The sequence below is a fragment of the Salvelinus sp. IW2-2015 genome, linkage group LG22, assembly GCF_002910315.2.
Source record: "Salvelinus sp. IW2-2015 linkage group LG22, ASM291031v2, whole genome shotgun sequence".
Lineage (NCBI taxonomy): Eukaryota > Metazoa > Chordata > Actinopteri > Salmoniformes > Salmonidae > Salvelinus > Salvelinus sp. IW2-2015.
Window position 1 is genome coordinate 8965359 of NC_036862.1, and position 18199 is coordinate 8983557.

Sequence of the window (18199 nt, forward strand, 5' to 3'; positions counted from 1 at the left end):
TAGAGTGTGACAGACATTGGAGTGTGAACATTGCGTTTCATGTTGAACCAAAAAGTACGCTCACTGTAATTAGTTAGTTTTATTCGATTAAAGAAGACCAGATTAGATTAGAAAAGTACAGTCATAAAAGCTAGAAATGTGACTAACTGGAGGGTACTGTATATGAAATGCACTCAGCATCCTCGGGTAACATTTTGCTACTGATAAAGCAATCCCACTGTTGCCAAAATTATTATTATTATTGTTAGTTAATGGACAGACAGATTTCCATTCAAACATTTCCATTCAATGTTTTTTCTTTTATATAGTCAGACAAAAGGATCTAAATAAAATGTACAAAAACAACATAGGATATTGGGTTAAATGACTACCTTTGGTTTCGTACAATTCATAACCCATTGGGGAAGATATAAAACACAGGTACGTGAGGCACTGGGTCGTGATCTGGAAGACGACTTGAAAAAGAATGATCCAAAATGGCAGTAAGTTAGTCAGATGTAACTAAACATGAATGATAAAAGGTCTATCATTGTTCTATAGATTCTCCATCGGTTTCCTCTTCAACAATCATCACCACATTGATACTGCGTGTACAGTAGGCTTGTTCATTCATTTAAGCTACAGAAAGCCAACTGTAGTGCAAAACAGGAAGACTGAAAGAAATCTGTAGAGGATATCAGAAAGGTTTAGGAGGTGTGGGCCTATACATCACTTCAGCCTGCAAGCCCATGATGGTGGAACCCAGTGTTGGGTAAAGACTACTACATGTATTTACTACTACATGTAATTACATTTCCGCATAAATGATCAGAAACCGTCTCATGGAAGCTCATCTGCGTGCTCATCATCCTCACCGGGGTCTTGACCTGACTGCAGTTTGGCATCGTAACAGACATCAGTGAGAAAATGCTCACCTTTGATGACCACTGGCACTATGGAGAAGTGTGCTCTTCACAGATTAATCCCGGTCTCAACTGTACTGGGCAGATGGCAGACAGCATATCTGGTGTCGTGTGGGCGAGTAGTTTGCTGATGTCAACGTTGTGAACAGAGTGCCCCATGGTGGCGGTGGGGTTATGGTATGGGCAGGCATAAGCTACAGACAACAAACACAACTGCATTTTATCGATGGCTATTTGAATGGACAGTGGGAGGAGCTATAGGAGGACAGGCTCATTGTAATGGCTCAAATGGAATGAATAGAAATGAGTCAAACATGTGTTTCCATATATTTGATGTTTGATACCGTTCGATGTATTCCATTCCAGACATTACAATGAGTCCGTCTCCTCCCACCAGCCTACACTGATGCACAAAGATACAGTGACAAGATCCTGAGGCCCATTGTCGTGCTATTCTGACATCTCATGTTTCAGCATGATAATACATGGCCTCATGTCACAAGGATCTGTACACAATTCCTGGAAGCTGAAAATGTCACAGTTCTTTCATGGCCTGCACTCTCACCAGACATGTCACTCGTTGAGCATGTTTGGGATGCTCTGGATCGATGTGTACGACAGCGTGTTCCAGTTCCTGCCAATATGCAGCAACTTCGTACAGCCATTGAAGAGGAGAAGGACAACATTCCACAGGCCACAATCAACTATGCGAAGATGTGTTGTGCTGCACAAGAAAAATGTTGGTCACACCAGATACTGACTGGGTTTCTGATCCACAACCCTACCTTTCTTTTAAGGTATCTGTAACCAACAGATGCATATCTGTATTCCCAGTCATGTAAAAGCTATAGATTAGGGCCTAATTTATTTATTTAAAATTACTGATTTCATATATGAACTGTAACTCAGTAAAATTGTTACATGTTGCATTTATATTTTGTTCAGCGCAATTGAATAAAATGCACTGCTCTACCAAATGCAACAGAACACATTCATACATGGCTGGAGTTATAATTTGCATCACCAATACATTGACCATTTGGATATATTGTATACGAATCTTGCCTACATCACAGCTGGCCCTTTTGAAAACAGAGGAATGACATTTGATATGTATCCTTGATGCTAAACAAGGAAAAGCCCATAAATATGACAATATGTGCCGTCACTAAACCACACACGCTCACAAACACAAAACGCGTCCTTTGTTAGTCCACTCACTCATACATCACCGAGCCAGTCAGAAGCTGGTCTCATTCATAGGGGGTTTAGGACTGGTGGGGGGAACAGGGGAGGAGCTCTCTGGGGTGGCTGCTGCAGCCTCAGGGGGCGGGGCTTCTGTAGTAGGGGAGGTGTCAGCTCGACGAGGCGACACGGGGGTCTGGGAGCGGGTTGGACTGACGATTGTAGCAGGGGCAGGGCTGGGTGAGGTGGGATGTGGTCGGCGCAGTGATGAAGATAAAGATGAGGCGGGAGAGGCTGCAGGGGGGATGGAGAAAGAGGCGGGGGTCCGTAGGCCCAGTCTAGCCTCCAACTCTGAGCATACGGCCAGGCTGCGCCGCGTGCCCCCCTCAGCCCCTCCTGCAGAGTCCGAGACCTTGGCAAGCTCCTGACAACGTTCCACGAAGCTGCCCCTGCGCAGAGACCCCATGCCTCCGTCCCGGTCTCTGTCCTGGAGGGCGGTGCGGCCGGGCCGGGGGCTGCCGCTGCTGCTGAGGGAAGCCTGGCTCAGACCCAGGTGGTGGGGCTGGAGGCCCAACCCCACCATGGAGAGATTCATATCCCGGGGTTTGGTGAGGGGCACCGGAGGGGCCTGACGGGGCAGGCTACCAGAGAAGGGACCCGAGCTGCTCACACCTCCTCTGGCCCCGCGCTCCTTGGAGCTCTCACTCAGCTGGGACTGCAAACTGCAGAGAGAAGATAAACAGAGAGAATATGATCAGTGGCATGTAGATGAAAAAAAATCTACCCGCCACAGATTTTTTTTACCAGCCAAAATGATTTTTGGCCATAATTACAACAACAAAAAACATGCTTTGTAATGTATTAGTAAGAACTAATGTGGTATATTGCTAAATTTAATTTTTTATTTTAACCAAAATATCAGATGAGACAAAATGTTCAGTTGCCCCTTTAAGGGTGGAAGGTTACCGTGGTAACGGGGCTACTGAAGTCATGTCAGGTTTGTCTAAGTTTTGGGATGTGACTAGTAGGACAGAGCGTCTACAGCGTCTCTTCACTATCAGTTGAAGCAGCAGATTTTAACTAACACTGAAAAACAACTGCGCTTGTGAAGAAAACAATGTGAACACGAGGACAAAGTCTCACTTTGCTAACTTGAGTAAATTAGACCAACTTTTATGCTTGTGCCAGCGCCTCCAAAAATAAATCTATCGGCGCTTCACTCACAGTGCGTGAAGCTGTTGCTGCGTGAGGTGGGATGTAGGATTCCTATTTCTTTGTGCGATTGGCAGCCATGAAACAAAACAGCAGAAATACTGTACTTTGAAAACAGCGACTTTTTCTGCTACAAATCGCAATTCGCACACATGCTCATACTTGACTTCTAACTATTTTTATTCATAAACGCAAATATAATTCTCACATTGTAGAGACATGCCAATTGACCACCCCCCAACATGGCTGGTGAAGTAGACTTTCTTATCCGCCAATACTTAAATCTACCCGCATTTGGTGGGTGGCGGGTGTTCATTTTATGCCCTGAATATGATGTAATCTTGCAAAAAGGAGAGCATCAGTAGGTTAACATATGAAGCTCTATGGGGAAATGTAGCAGGTGCCAATGGTGGCTGGTGTACCTGGAGGTGGAGGCTCGGGGGCTGGAGGAGTGGATGAAGGAGGCGGCGGGACTCATGTCAGGCGTACGGGTCAGAGCCAGGTCACACTGGTCTAACAGCTCCAGGAGCTCCTCCTCTGTAGGGCCGCCCAGCGCTGAGGGACAACCAGACAGAGAACCCAATGTCTATGACACGTCACTTAACAAAAAGCAAAAGTCAACACAAAAAGCCACGCGGGTTGTCTTACCCCTGATGTCCACTTTCCCTGCGATCTCCATGGCGGTGGTCAGGTCCCACATCTGGATGCTCCCGTTGGCGTGGCCACTGAAGAGGTAGCGGCGGGGACGTGAGCCGATGCGGCTGGACCCCTCGCACTCGTGCACCATGAAGGAGGTGATGGAGGTGCCGTCCACAGAGCGCACCTCACACACCCTCTTCCCGTTGGACGAGAGGCGCACGTAGAGTTTGTCTGTGTCAGGGACGACCCTCTGGATAAATACCTGCTGGTCGTCTCTCTCGCCATACGGACCTGTTAGAGAGGAGCAACGCTCAGTACGGACCATTACAGTCCTTTCCCATTGCATCTCTAAAATGTTCACTTCTATTTAACATTTAAAACCAGTGTCCACTTTTGACACTTGACATCTGTCTGCTCACCTATCTCAGTGCCGGCAGCACAGCCCCCGTGGCCGTCGATGTCCTCCAGGGAGAGGACCTTGAAGGAGGTGAGGGGGGTGGAGCCTGGCTGGGTGGAGATCATGCCCCTGAAGCGAGTCACCGTCCAGGTCCGCACGTGGTTGTTGTCTGCACACACTGACAACACGACACAACAGGGTTAGCCCAAAAAACATCTGCATGGCCCATCTTCTGCACCAAACTTGGATGACCAACGCTGCTTTGTCAGCAACGTCAATGTTTAACGTAATTGCTGTGTCAGCCGACATCCAAACATCAATCGATCGATCCTAATGAGAAATGTAGCTAAATTAATGAATGTGCATCATAAGCAGAGATGGTAGAATACACCGAAAAATGTACGATCATCCCTAGAAGGTGGAGGCTCCCGGCCAACCATTCTCACCTGATATGAGGTGTTTCTCAGAGAGCATGATCTTGGTGACGGGGCTGCGGTGGACTGAGAAGGTCTGGAAGAGCTGGGGCCCAGAGCCAACGGTCTCCGGGTGCTGCACTATGACCCGCACCGTGCCCGAGCTGGTCCCGTAGGCGATCTCGATCCAATTGCCGCTGTCGCCTGACGACACATTGGGGACTTTTATCCCACACACCATTTTAGCCTCAACGCATGCTGTGTTATGTACCGCGCATGTCAAGAAATGGAAGTGGATAGTCAGCCGGCAGACCCAAAAAGTTTAAGGTTGAGGTATTAGGATCTAAATTGATTTAAGTTAGGGTTCATGTTAGGGAAGTGAGGTTAAAGGTCAAGATTAGTTTAAAGGTCAGGCAAAGAGTTAGCGAAATGCCACCAGGAATCATTCAAAATCTGCCAGCTGCCTATACAATTATACTGCCTATAAAATAACCATTGCTGACCATAAATGGCAAATAAGTTTTTCAGAAAATGATTGTTTAGCACCATGCATCTATTAAGATTGAATTTCCAATAACCACGATTGACTAATTGATACTTGTTAATCCTTGTTAATCCTTATTCATTTCAGTGAAGTTCAAAATCGAAACAGGCAGACATACTTGTTTTGGGCGTGAGGTAGACGCTGAGAGCAGTGATGGCGTCCTCTGTGGGGTCGCGGTACAACTCTGTCACTAAGAGGTCATTGTCCTTCATCCTCAATGGAAACTTCTGAACATCTGTTGACGAGATCACGTCAATGAGAGGTCTACACTTCGCACGTGTGTTCATATACTACAAACACACCTCGTGACTGCCTTTCTTCTATACGGACAAACTGTTTGAATAGTTTTCCATTGTTGCGTCATAGGTAGAAAAGAGGACTTCCCTTACCTATATAATATATGGACCCATTGTTACAGCCTAGAATTAGGAAGGAGCCGGCAGTATCATAACTGTTAATGGGAACCACGTCTTGATTCTGAGAACGGAAAGACAAAAGGAAAACGTGAACAACTGATGTACAATACACATATAATATATTGCATTTAGTCAACGCAACATTTTACATATGGGCGACCCCGAGAATCGAACCCACAATCCTGGCGTTGCAAGGACCATACAGGACAGCATATACTATTACTACACATCATGTGATGTGTTCTGTTGACGTGACATTCTTACAGAATGTTTGGACACAACTTTACCTGCCAATGTTTGGTCACCGCATTCCATACTCCCACTTTCCCTGTGTGGCTGGTGGCAATCAGCTGGTTCGCCACGAAGAAGAGAGCCTCCACGGGGACATTCAGACTGAACACACCTGGAGGGAAGCAGGTACAATGGTGACCTATTAGCACGGCCCTTACATAAGCACCCAGAACAACCTAGAAAAGTGGTCTCTTAAAATACAAGTCAACAAACATCTTGAGTGATTAAAAACTATATCATAGCTATAATATTTGTTTTAACACCTGCGCTTTACTTTTAGAGTTGCGAGTACATTCGTTTGCAGACTGACCTATCTCGTTGCCGTTGCCGTCGGGACAGATAGTCCAGAGGATGATCTCTGTGCCCGAGGCCACGGCCACCATCTTGTCGTTGTCTCCCAGGGAGCCGCCCATCACCTTGGCATTGAGCGCCACCCTGTCAATCACCCAGTCCAGGCGGGGACTGGTGAACACCTGCTGCCAGCCTGTAGACTCCTTCACTCTGATGGACGAGGACAGCACAGTTTAACACCCTCCACGGTCCTTACCAAAAAGACCGCTTCATATGACGCTGTGATATCGTACATGGAAGTCTTGTGTTCTTACCGGTAGCAAACAACAAACTGGGCATAAGCCACAGCGATCCAGTTGTGGTGGCCACAGATGATGCGGACCATGCCTGGGTCTGCAAGCTGAGCTGTATCGGAAGGGAAAGAGGAACAGGTGTGGGGGAATGTGAACCCTCCTTTTGATAATATTCCCTTAACAAAGAATGGCTCCAGGTTAGAGCTTTTACTTTCAATACAGCGCAACCAGAATAGACAATACTGACGCTAAATACAACGTAAAAACACTGGCTTGAAAGATCACCAAGGACCACCGATGGTTCACTCTAAACCACACAGACCTGTACCGTGAGACTATCTGCACCTTAGAGACTGTTTGCACCGACTCCCCACACATCCAACCCCTTACACATAAACTTACAAACACAGTCCTGCAGTTTTTTGGAGCCACACTCGCTCCGCGCCAGCCCCACCCAATATCCGACATCAGGACAGATTTTTCTCTGCAACCCGACCCACCCACATAGAATTATTAAGAGAGCTGATCCTTGACCCGACAATTGACATCAATTTATTTGATTGTTTTTATAACTCCAGAGTAATCGACAATTAGGCCATTCCCCTTCCCTGCATGAATGAGTTTGTCTGCATCTCTATTCAACATTTGGATAAAAGGAAACCATGCCATGAATTAAGAACGACAGTCCTATCTTCTTATTTTCAAAGCAACACTGACAACTCAAATTACTTTGAAAAAGAGCCGTCTAATTCCCAAATGAAAGCCTATAGCCAACATAACAAAATACCCTGACATTCAATATGGGTTAGATAACCAACTAGTTTAATTGAAACTTAAATAAACATTTCCCAAAATTGAATAGGCTATAGGCTACAAAAATTGCTTGTATTCATTTATAGGCTATTGGCTACTCATACGTTTACCAGCTGCACAGATTTAAACTTTATATGGCCAGCATACGGTCTAAATGAACGATAGCCTGAATTAATGTAGCCTAATAATTAACTCCTCTGTTCCAAAAATACTGAATCTTAGGAGTAGATTCCTACAGGAAGATGGGGTTTCTTTTTACTAAATGGCTTGGTAAGTCACGGTATTTAACCAACTTTAAAGTTTTTTTTTTTAAAGAGTGGTGTGCGCGCAGGCAGCTCGAGATTATTTGATTGACAGCTGTCGAGTGATGGACGTTAGTCCCGCTTCAGAAGCGGCATTCCTTTACAGACAAGTAAAATACCCGTTCAGCGGTGCTTCGAAAACTATCTCCAGAGAACGTTTCTGTGTCGGCATTTAAAAAGTCGTAGTGTACCCAGACAAACATGCCGTAGCCGAGGCGCTTTCAAGGGTATATGACTGCGGTAGATAAAACTACATTGCCCAGCTCTAGCGGTGATAAATACGTAATAGGACCATTATTCTGCATTGTGAATTGACGTGGAATTTTATGATTTTTTCTTATCGTTTTAACGGAAAATACTTTTTTTTTTTTTTTTTAAGGCAGTTTAAACGTTAAGCGATAGATTCCATATGTCACATGCATTCTACCTCGTCTATTACTTGTTATTTTTTTAACTTGACTCTTTCATTGTTATTATTGATATTGGTTGTACGGCACTGTTGAGGGAACTACCACATAAGCGTTTTGCTGCACATTTTCAACATCAAATTTTACGAGTCACACACATATTTAACAGATGGTATTGCGGCGTGTAGCGAAATGCTTGTTGAATGTATATGTTAAATGTGTATGTTAAATGAGTATGTTAAATGGGCATGTTAAATGTGCATGTGATTCCGAGGCCTTACCACCACTTATCCTCTCCTCCATCGTTGCTTTACCCAGTATGCCCGCGTTGCCTAGGTTGGGTGGCATAGTGTTGCTGCGTCTCACTGGAGCTCTCTCCATGGGCAGGGCACGCCCACCCATATACTGAGGCCCCGCCACACTATGACGGTTCCGCCGCTTCGCTGGGTACACTGGTCCAGAGGAGGAGATGGTCAGGAAATCAAACTTTAAACGCCTGCCCTTGAAGTGAAGTCAAATCTAGAGTAGATCTGCCTACCTGGAGGTGGCAGATAGCCATTGAAGAGCACGTTTCCACAGGAGGATCGGTCCAGCTCGTCACAAAGCTGCAGCTTACGCACTGAGGAAGAGACAAAAAGTAACCAAGGTGGAGACACTAACACACACAATGAAAGACAGCCTCTCATTCACAGCTGTATTTGACTAGCTACTGGCCACTTTCTTACCCAACGGAGTGATTCCATAGAACTCAGCTTCATGCATTAGCAGGTGCACATTTATGGACCTAGAAAAGAAAGTTACCATCAAGGCTGAATATATATTTTACTTATTAAATGTAAACGAACGTAACCAAAGGAATCAGCTGGTTACCTGGGAAACAACTCTTTAGTGCGCAGGAAGTTCAGTATGGGAGTAAAGAGAGATGGGTCCCGATCTATGAAGATCTGTGGGAGATAAAGGTCAGCAGGACATTACAAATGTGTTATATGTAGGCCTAAGTGGTTGCCAATATCAAATAGGTTTATATATACACACACAGCCTAGGTTTTTCCCATCTATTTTAGACAACTTACCGCTCCAGTTTCATCCTTCAAGGTTGAGATCCTCCCACTTAGAAGACTGGCAGAGACAACACAACTCACTAGTTAGCATCACTAAGTAAGGTCTACAGCAAATGACCATATGCCATCACTATGTCCGGGTAATGAATGAGCTGGAGTGAGTCATTATGAAGACACTTGTGACTTTAAAAAAAGGCATTGGCCTATGTCTCAAAATAAATAGATAGCTACCTACCTTGAGAAAAATGAGTCTGGGACCCATGTCAATGTCTGTTTGGAGGTGCTGAACCTGAAACAACATGATCAGGCAAATGAGCATAGTTTGATCATGTTCAAAACCATTAAGAAGTTAGCAAGCGAACATTACCTTAGCTAACGTTAGCTAACTTTGCACGTTCCAGCTGCACTGTGAAATCAGTAGCTAACGTTACTGTCAGAGAGATCGTTAAGCTGGAAAAATATTTAACTATGAGTCGTTAGTTTGCTAACTTAGCCAGCAGGTAACATTGTCCTATCTAGTTAGCTAGCTAGCCAGCCAGCAACTTTTAGATAGCTAACGTTAGTTACCATCCACCCACCAACAATAGCTTGCTGGCGGTAACTTAGCTAGCTATTCAAAGTAATCCCAGTCCTCACCTTTTTCCTCCAACGTTTAAATGGATAATGTCTCCGGTCCTTGCCATATTAGCCATATGTTTAAATGTGGGAATGTTCATGCATTGCCCACAAAGTAAATAATTGAGTTAATCCATCACAATAAGTATTTAGACAACGACAACGTTAGCCACATAATTGTTTCTGCTGCAACTTCCTGAGAGCAGAACCTCTTTCTGTGGTGTCTGACAGTAGACAACAACCAAATTGTCATCGCCACGGCGCCACCAGGTGTTCTGGAGTGCAAAGTACAGGCGCAGTTTACCCAATCACTGTTTTTACAGTATATTTATTTTTTATTTAACTACGCAAGTCAGTTAAGAACAAATTCTTATTTACAATGATGGCCTAGGAACAGTGGGTTAACTGCCTTGTTCAGGGGCAGAACAACAGATGTTTACCTTGTCAGCTCAGGGATTTGATCTAGCATGTTAAATAAATAGCAGCAAGCCCAATGCTCAAACCACTAGGCTACCTGCCGTAGGCTACAATCAACGTTTGGCACAATGCATATGATCTGGTCAGTATATACACTACATGACCAAAAGTATGTGGACACCTGCTCATCGAACATCTCATTCCAAAATCATGGGCAATAATATGGAGTTGGTCCCCCCTTTACTGCTATAACAGCCTCCACTCTTCTGGTAAGGCTTTCCACTAAATGTCGGAACATTTCTGTGGGGACTTGCTTCCACTCAGCCACAAAAGCCCTAGTGGAGGTAGGGCACTGATCTGGGCAATTAGGCCTGGCTCGCAGTCTGCGTTCCAATTGATCCCAAAGGTGTTCGATGGGGTTGAGGTCAGGGCTCTGTGCAGGCCAGTCAATTTCTTCCACACCGATCTCGACAAACCATTTCTGTATGCATCTCGCTTTGTGCATGGGGGCATTCTTATGCTGAAACAGCAAAGGGCCTTCCCCAAACTGTTGCCACAAAGCTGGAAGCACAGAATCGTCTAGAATGTCATTGTATGCTGTAGCGTTAAGATTTCCCTTCACTGGAATTAAGGTGCCTAGCCCGAACCATGAAAAAGAGTCCCAGACCATTATTCCTCCTCCACCAAACTTTACAGTTGGCACTTGCGAATGGTGATCTTAGGCTTGTGTGCGGCTACTCAGCCATGGAAACCCATTTCATGAAGCTCCTGACGAACAGTTCTTGTGCTGACGTGTTGCAACCGAGGACAGACGATTTTTACATGGTTCAGCACTCGGCATTCCCATTCTGGGAGCATGTGTGGTCTACCACTTCGTGGCTCCAGTGTTGCTCCTAAATATTTACAATTCACAATAATAGCACTTACAGTTGACAGGGGCATCTCTAGCAGGGCAGAAATTTGACGAACTGACTTGTTGGAAAGGTGGCATCCTATGACGGTGCCAGGTTGAAAGTCAATGAGCTCTTCAGTAAGGCCCTTCGACTGCCAATGTTTGTCTATGGAGATTGTATGCTCTGTGTGCTCAATTTTATACACCTGTCAGGAACGGGTGGGGCTGAAATAGCAAAATCCCCAAATTTGAAGGGGTGTCCACATATGTTTGTATATATAGTGTATCTACTCAGGGTGGAGGTGACAGTGACATAACAGACAGAAAGTAGAAAGAGAAAGTTCCCCTCACAACTGGGCTCCGAGCTGCTAGGCACATTGTTCAGCATGCCTGTGAACCATTATCACAATGAATCAAAGCATTATTCATTCAATACATGTAAAACTGTGTGAACAGATAAGATGTTTGAAGGTCTGCAGTTGTTAGCTTCAATAATATTATGTGGACTTGCTGCTATTTTGTCCCTAGCTGTAGTAGCAGTGATACATAAATGTATGTTTTTATGCACGAGCAGTGTTAATACTAAAACAGTTATCAAATACAGTAAATACTTTACACCTTTTTCTAATTATGCAAAGAAGAGTGAATGTAACTGGAATTAGTATTGGTCCAACATGGCCTTTTGGCCTGCATATATTTGTGGAGCCAATTGACAAGACGTTGGCATTGAACTGCACATGCAAACAAAATTAACAACACAGTGTTTTTTTCAATATCACAATTTGTATTTATCAATTGAAAGAAACAACTGTACACAGTCAATGGTTTTAAGTTGGATCTGTTTTATACATTATTATTCATTCATTCACCTTTTCCATGTACGTAAGTGTGTCACCCCATTATTGTACAGTGATTGTATAGCGACGGGATGAGACTTCAAAACATGCAGAGCAGTATCATAATAGCGACTATGTAATTCATGCAACTTCTGTGTCCTGATATTGTGATGTTTTCCATTGATGTTGTACAAATGAACCATTTGCCCCATGGATATTTCAATTTGTTGAAACCCCCCCCCCAAAAAAACATTTTCTCCCTTTCACAGCAAAAAAAAAAAACTAACATGTAATTCTTTCTTTACAGAAAATACTTTAAGCAATTACATATTGTACAGGTCATCAAGCTGTTGAACTTTGCAAAACATCCATTCAGTAGTTCCCAAAAAACAGTGGTGCTCTAGGGTCAAAGGTCAGGAAATGAACAGTAGGTGTTGAGCATCGACTTTGTCAACAAATAACAATGGAACATCCTGGATGAAAACAGCAACGTAATCATTATTCCCTGAAATGAAAAAAATAACGTATTCTAGAAAATACGGATTTTGGTTTATAATGGCATTAGACTATTGATTTGTAACAGTTGCGGTGTGAATGCTTTCATGAAGGAAGCACTCCAGGACTTAACGCACATCACACATTACAGATGCCCAGTTACGCAATGATGTTCTAACATAACTGAAACATCATGAGTGCACAGCTAATACAGAAGCATTGTATCAATAATGGGATTCCTCTCACAAGTCTCCCTATGACATGTTAATGCTTGTGTGTATCAACTGTAGGTTATAAAATTGTGCTTTCTAGTCATTAACAACATCCAGCTGGTTTGTCATTTGAAAGTCTATAAGCTCAAATTGCCCTCTGTGAAACAGAAAAGTACAGGATAACATGGATCGGGCCCTTGGCCATGACAACAGACGTGCTGGCCCACATTTGGAAAATGACTACTGGTAATTTATCCAGATAGCATGAATAATTGTATAGGCCTGTTTGGTTTTAGGATGTGATGTCTTTTCGAAACTCGTACTTCATGCATTGTAGCTGGAATTCCAGCTGTTAGTAAAGTGTAGCAAGCAAGACGAGCATGAAAAACTGCAGTGTGAAATCTCATATCATGGTTGAACATGATACTCTCAGACTTTTCAGGCTAGTGTACTTAATGTTCATTCATGAAGATAATTCAAACATTCTCCTGTAATGAAATAAACACATTTCCCTCTCCGACCCTTAAGCACCACTGCTCCTCAAGCAATAGCACTGTGCAATGGGGGAGTGTTTTAGTGCAAAGGAAAAGTTGCATATAAATTCTCTTTTCGCATCAACAATAAGTTCCTGGCAACCTCCCTAAGCCACCATAATACTTTGACTGTATACAATCTGTTTAGAGTGAGACTATGGTATACAAATAGGATATCTGTGACAGCAGTACACAGAGAATGCAATGGTAAGCAACATTTCCAAACAAAGTTACCATTCGGACACATCCAAATTAGTGTTAAGACAGTTGCGTACATCAATTTGAAACCAACTCGTTTTTATTGAGCATATTGTTTTTGGAATGAGACATCCTCCATATGAGCTGCCCAGGCAAGATAAGTCTACTCTAAACAATAGATAGTAGTGAATACTGCACAGTGAAACTCCTGAATGCAAGAATTTGGCAGACTAGCAGTTTATTGCTAGTATCCTCCCACTACACTATGCTAATTGTACTGTATGCCTCTCAGTAGTGTGTCATACAAATCTCAAAATTCACCACAGAATCTCACAGATGTCCACAGTGCCCTATCTGAGTGTGTCCTATGTCATGTATTGTACTGTATTTCACATTCCATGTGATAGTTATGTTCATTCAAAAATAAGTTCTGCTGATCCTTGCCTTGTTGTGGATTGCATTGGTTTGGCATTCAACGCCTATATAGATGCATAAAATGTGTTTAAAAAACAAGGTAGAAAAAGCTACTCAGGAAAGATTTCATGATATTTGCACTGTACTATCTCGTCTCCGTCACTCCTCACTTCTGTACAAATCTCTGATGTAAGGAACAGGCAAAGGATTTGTCCACTAGCTTCCATAATGTGAGACTTCCCGTTACCAAATATGGCTTTGCAGTGCTAAGACAAAACAGATAATTGTATTGTATGATGCATGGAGAGGGACAAAGTGAACATCGTTGCTGATCGCTACATACTGTGAGAGGAACATAGGATCGGACTGCTATGCAAAGCCTCTCAACAAGAGATTTATATCCCAAGCAAGACATGCATGTGATTCATTCATCCAGAAGCTTTTGTTTACATCCATCTGACATCGACTTGCACTCCTGAGGCCTTGGAGTGACCAATCGGCACCATATCACTTCTGTGTGGCCCCTGAACTTAGATCCTTGCTGTGTCCTCATCAACTCCTGTGGTTAGTTGAGCTGTTAGAAGCCTGGCCTGTGGAACGGCAGTGCCTGGAAGACTGAGGGAGAACTGAGGACGCAGATGTGAACGAAAAAACCTGAGCTATGAAAACCCTGGGAGTGGTGAGCAGCTGAACAGACACACACACACACCCGCACACACATGCTCAGACACACACAACTTAATTTCTCTTTGACTGTCTATAAAAAGCATTGTGATATTTTCTGAATGGACAAAAATAATGTTGACTGGGTATGTGGAATGCGATTACCACCATCTGATAGTCTTTGAGAAGAAAGGGGGAGGTTTGGTCTTGCGAGATGGCTTCCAGTCCTATCCCTCTGGTGCTGGGTGGCTATGGCTGCTGGGTCCCTGGGGGCCTCTCGGGGGCCCCAGATGAAGGCATAGCTGAGTATGGCCGTGGGGGCCAGCCTCCGGGTAAAGGTTCCAGGTCATCCATTCAAAAGCCAGAACAAGCTTTGTGAAGGCTGATGTTACCTGCCTCTTCGCTTTCTCCTCTGGCTCAATGTTGAATTGTACAAATTCAATTTGGATGAGTTTGATGATATTACAGTTTTGTACTGAAGAAAGTCAAAGTGAGAAAAGAGAGTCCAGAAAAGAATGATGGCAGAGTGAACGAGCAGAAATACAAAAAAGGAAACAGAAAATAATTGTTCTCCAAAAAGAGGCCAGTTGTGAAAAACATTTAGGCATATTTCATTCTCTTTTGTTTGGGAGTATACAATTGGATGTTCTAGACATACAATACATAAATAGACAGACAAGAGTTGCATACAGATACAGCTCATCTCTTACAAAAAATAAACGTAAAACGTTATGAGCTACTTTTTCATACTACCAGTGACAACCCTCTTGTTACATGAGTGTCCATCTCTCTCACATTGCTGCCCTGACTAGGAGGATCATCTGCTTTCTGCAGTGCACCGGTATCACCACCAGAGGGCAGAGGTGGAACGAGCCAGGCAATAAGTGTTAGTGACCAGGTCTGACACCCTTAGAGCAACAGAGATGAAGAGAGAGGGCAACGAGGAGGGGTACACTGATATTCGTGCTTCAAATCCCTCATGTCAGTTCACCAGGGTGATTTTCCTGTCTTTTTCGACACTAAACAGAACTGAAGCAGACAGATGAGAGGAAAGGGTTGGGTCTTGATTGGAAGTCTTTTATACCCCTCTCCCTTTCCCCCACCCACCGCACAACATCAAACTCATTTCTTCTTGCTGGACTTTTCTGAACGCTTGGTGTCCGATTTGGTCTCACCCTTATCCGACCTCTCAGAGCGCTCGGCTCTCTGCGGCCTTTCCCCCCGGTCAGACTTTTCTCCCCGTTCTGACTTGTTATCGGCCTTGCTGCCGTCGCGGCGCGTGCCCTCGTCCGTGGATGAGGTAGTAGGCTGGGGCTGACCCCATTTGGCAATCTCCTCATGCTCTGCGATGCTCTTGTTGATGTTGGTGGTCCAGGCCTTTAGATCGTCCTGTGACTCGGAGAGAGAAAGGGAGATGAGAGAGAGCATGGAACAGGACGAATGATAAAGAACAAGAAAGGGAAAGAGAGAGGGTGAGAAACAGAAAGAAAGTTATTTGGCACACGGACAAACATTGCAGAATCCCATTGTTATTATATGACTGTATTTCCATGAAAGAGCAGTCAACTTTTGAATGCCTTTTACCTCATCCTTTGCATGGAACAGAAATTCACTTCCGTCTTTCGTTCTGAAACAGAAGGACAGAGAAGTTGAGGGTAACACACAAAATGGCTATCTATACGGTAGACAAGACAAACAACATGACCCTGATTGACAGTATACCTAAAAGGCAAAGTACTAACTTAAGTGTAAAGACGTTTTTCTTCTTCTTGTATCCAAGGGTGACGTCGCAGTGGCAGTGGCCGAGGTTGAGCATGTGCTCGTTGTTGTAAGGTGTGGTGGTGTTCTTAGCGTCCTTATAGAAGCCTATCTCTCCTTTGTTCAGCACACAGTACAGGTTGACCCAGGATCTGCTGTAGTGGGGGGGAAAACGGGGCGCGTTCAGCCAAAACCAACCACAGGCTTAATGCCACCTAACCTCACTCACCTGGGGGCGTTCAAGATGACTGGCCGCAGTGGGCCGAGGGAGAACAAACTGCCGAACAAACAAATGAACCGCCGACCGTAGCGTGCATAGGTGCATACACGTGGCTTACCTTTGTGGAGAGGTAGGAAGAACAGCCAGCAGCAAGGAGCAACAGGAGAGAGAAAAAAACAGAGACTTTGGTTAAATGACAGTATTGGTATTCGTGAACTTTCATCTATCCTCTTAAGACGATTGAGTGTAACACATAAAAAGCTAGCCTTTACCTTGGCATGTACATAGCATTACATGTACATCAGAAACATTCATCCAATTGGTGAGTGAGCAGTGGGACTCATTTGTGGGATGAGTCTGTTGCGTTGCGTGTCAGCCATGGCCTCCAGGGGGCAGTGCAGCAGCGAGAGGCGGACGGTTCAGTCTCCGGGGCCAGAGACCCATGGTAGGCCACCAAGCATGACCGACTGAACGAAACGTCTCTCGGGAGGAAGCGGAGTGATGTGTGGCCACTGCAGGGACCTGTGCGGGTAGCCTGGCTATGGCTGCATATCGTACTGGCTATGGGCCAGGCCAGAACCAGCACCAGGTTCGACCTAAGGCTCAGCAACAACATCCATCAACCAGACTGCTCTCCGTCAGGGCCAGTGTTGGTTAGGCACCATGCATGTTGCAAGCAGTGGAATGGCTGGTGGCTATCTCTTGGTTGAACTCTCATTCTGATACACTTCTGATCAGAAGCTAAACAAAGATCTGAAGTTTCAATAAAATGCTAGAAGAGCATATGTTAAAGCAAATAGCTATTTTCAAATAGGATGCTAGAACATATGTCAACCCAGAATTCTATTTTCAATAGGTTACAAGAACATATGTCAACTCGGGTCGTAAGCTCCAATAGGAATGTCTGAACATACAGTATGTCAGACCAGTGCTAAAGCTCCAATAGGATGCTGGAGTATATGTCGACCGAGGCCTAAGGCACCAATCAGATGCTGGAACATATGTTAATGCCAGTGACATGCACCAATTGAACATTTCGCAGGTAAAGTCAGTTGTTTTGTTAGCTTAGCATGCTCATAAGATCATGCCTGGTTGTTTTGTCAGCCTCCCCCGTTAGGAACCTGGATGCCCACCTGTTAGAGCTCTTCCTCATGGTCTCGATGTCCAGCTTGCGGAAGAGGAAGCCCTCGTGGTGGGCTGTGTGGCTGGGCGGCTGGGGGACTGAGGGGCTCACACTCTGGGCCATCCCTGGCTCTGGCGCCGAGCGTGACCGCCGGGTGGTGGCCTCTCCTGCAGAGTGGTCCTTGGGCCTGGGTCTCCGCCGGGGCTTAGGGCGGTCCCGTGCTCGCGGCCGGTCTGGACGTCCGGAAGACWTCTCTGGCACGCCGTTCGGCACTTTAGAGACCTCCCCTCGGGCCTGAGGAGAGAAGAGAGAGGGCAGAGCTTAGACTGTAAATACAACGTGTAGCCGTTAAACACCCTCATTAATAGCATTTATGTATAGATAACTCTATCTGTGTAATAAAGGCGGCATAGCTGGTGAACAGAAGACTCACCGTTGCTGCCTCTCTCTCTTTTAGCTGCTCCACTATCTATATCAAACAAGGTCTGGCCACCTGACTTTTTCTCCCTGTAATCAGCCAGACAAAAAGTGATACACCTTTCTGCAAACAGCACTTAATGACGCCAAGGCGAATGTAGTACTCACGTAGAACGTCTGTCTGACTGCTCCTTGGCTGTGTCGTGTTCACTGGACTCCTGTCTCTCCGTCCGGTGCGGT

General features: G+C 44.8%; 2 protein-coding genes across 3 annotated transcripts in view; both read right to left on the reverse strand.

The window, feature by feature from the left end:
* Positions 1-55: 55 nt before the first annotated feature.
* Positions 56-9997, reverse strand: shkbp1 (SH3KBP1 binding protein 1). Of its 2 annotated transcripts, none has more exons than XM_023966676.2 (17): positions 9803-9997; positions 9402-9455; positions 9179-9224; positions 8976-9049; positions 8831-8889; positions 8644-8724; positions 8387-8557; positions 6605-6695; positions 6310-6500; positions 5996-6111; positions 5682-5769; positions 5411-5527; positions 4782-4952; positions 4358-4513; positions 3948-4229; positions 3722-3854; positions 56-2809 (listed from the first exon to the last, which is right to left on the reverse strand). In XM_023966676.2, the coding sequence occupies exons 1-17, from the start codon at positions 9880-9882 to the stop codon at positions 2143-2145; spliced, it is 2577 nt and encodes an 858-aa protein (XP_023822444.1). In that variant the 5' UTR covers positions 9883-9997; the 3' UTR covers positions 56-2142. The 2 variants fall into 2 exon arrangements, with proteins under 2 accessions (XP_023822444.1, XP_023822443.1); XM_023966675.2 differs by having other exon boundaries at positions 4782-4970.
* Positions 9998-11912: 1915 nt separating this feature from the next.
* LOC111949720 (spectrin beta chain, non-erythrocytic 4-like) overlaps positions 11913-18199 on the reverse strand; it is a 61443-nt gene continuing 55156 nt past the window's right edge. Inside the window, 7 exon segments of the mRNA XM_070433958.1 lie at positions 11913-15836; positions 16026-16068; positions 16184-16351; positions 17553-17816; positions 17818-17836; positions 17976-18049; positions 18128-18197. Coding sequence (XP_070290059.1) covers positions 15564-15836; positions 16026-16068; positions 16184-16351; positions 17553-17816; positions 17818-17836; positions 17976-18049; positions 18128-18197 — 911 coding nt within the window. The 3' untranslated portion in view covers positions 11913-15563.

Excerpts from the sequence above, each read along its gene's own strand:
- shkbp1 (XM_023966675.2), bottom strand. The coding sequence starts at position 9,882 with ATGAACATTCCCACATTTAAACATATGGCTAATATGGCAAGGACCGGA. Across the intron at positions 8,725-8,830 it reads CTATGGAATCACTCCGTTGG|TGCGTAAGCTGCAGCTTTGT; the intron begins GTAAGAAAGTGG and ends TCTCTTCCTCAG. Across the intron at positions 6,501-6,604 it reads CAGTTTGTTGTTTGCTACCG|AGTGAAGGAGTCTACAGGCT; the intron begins GTAAGAACACAA and ends CTCGTCCATCAG.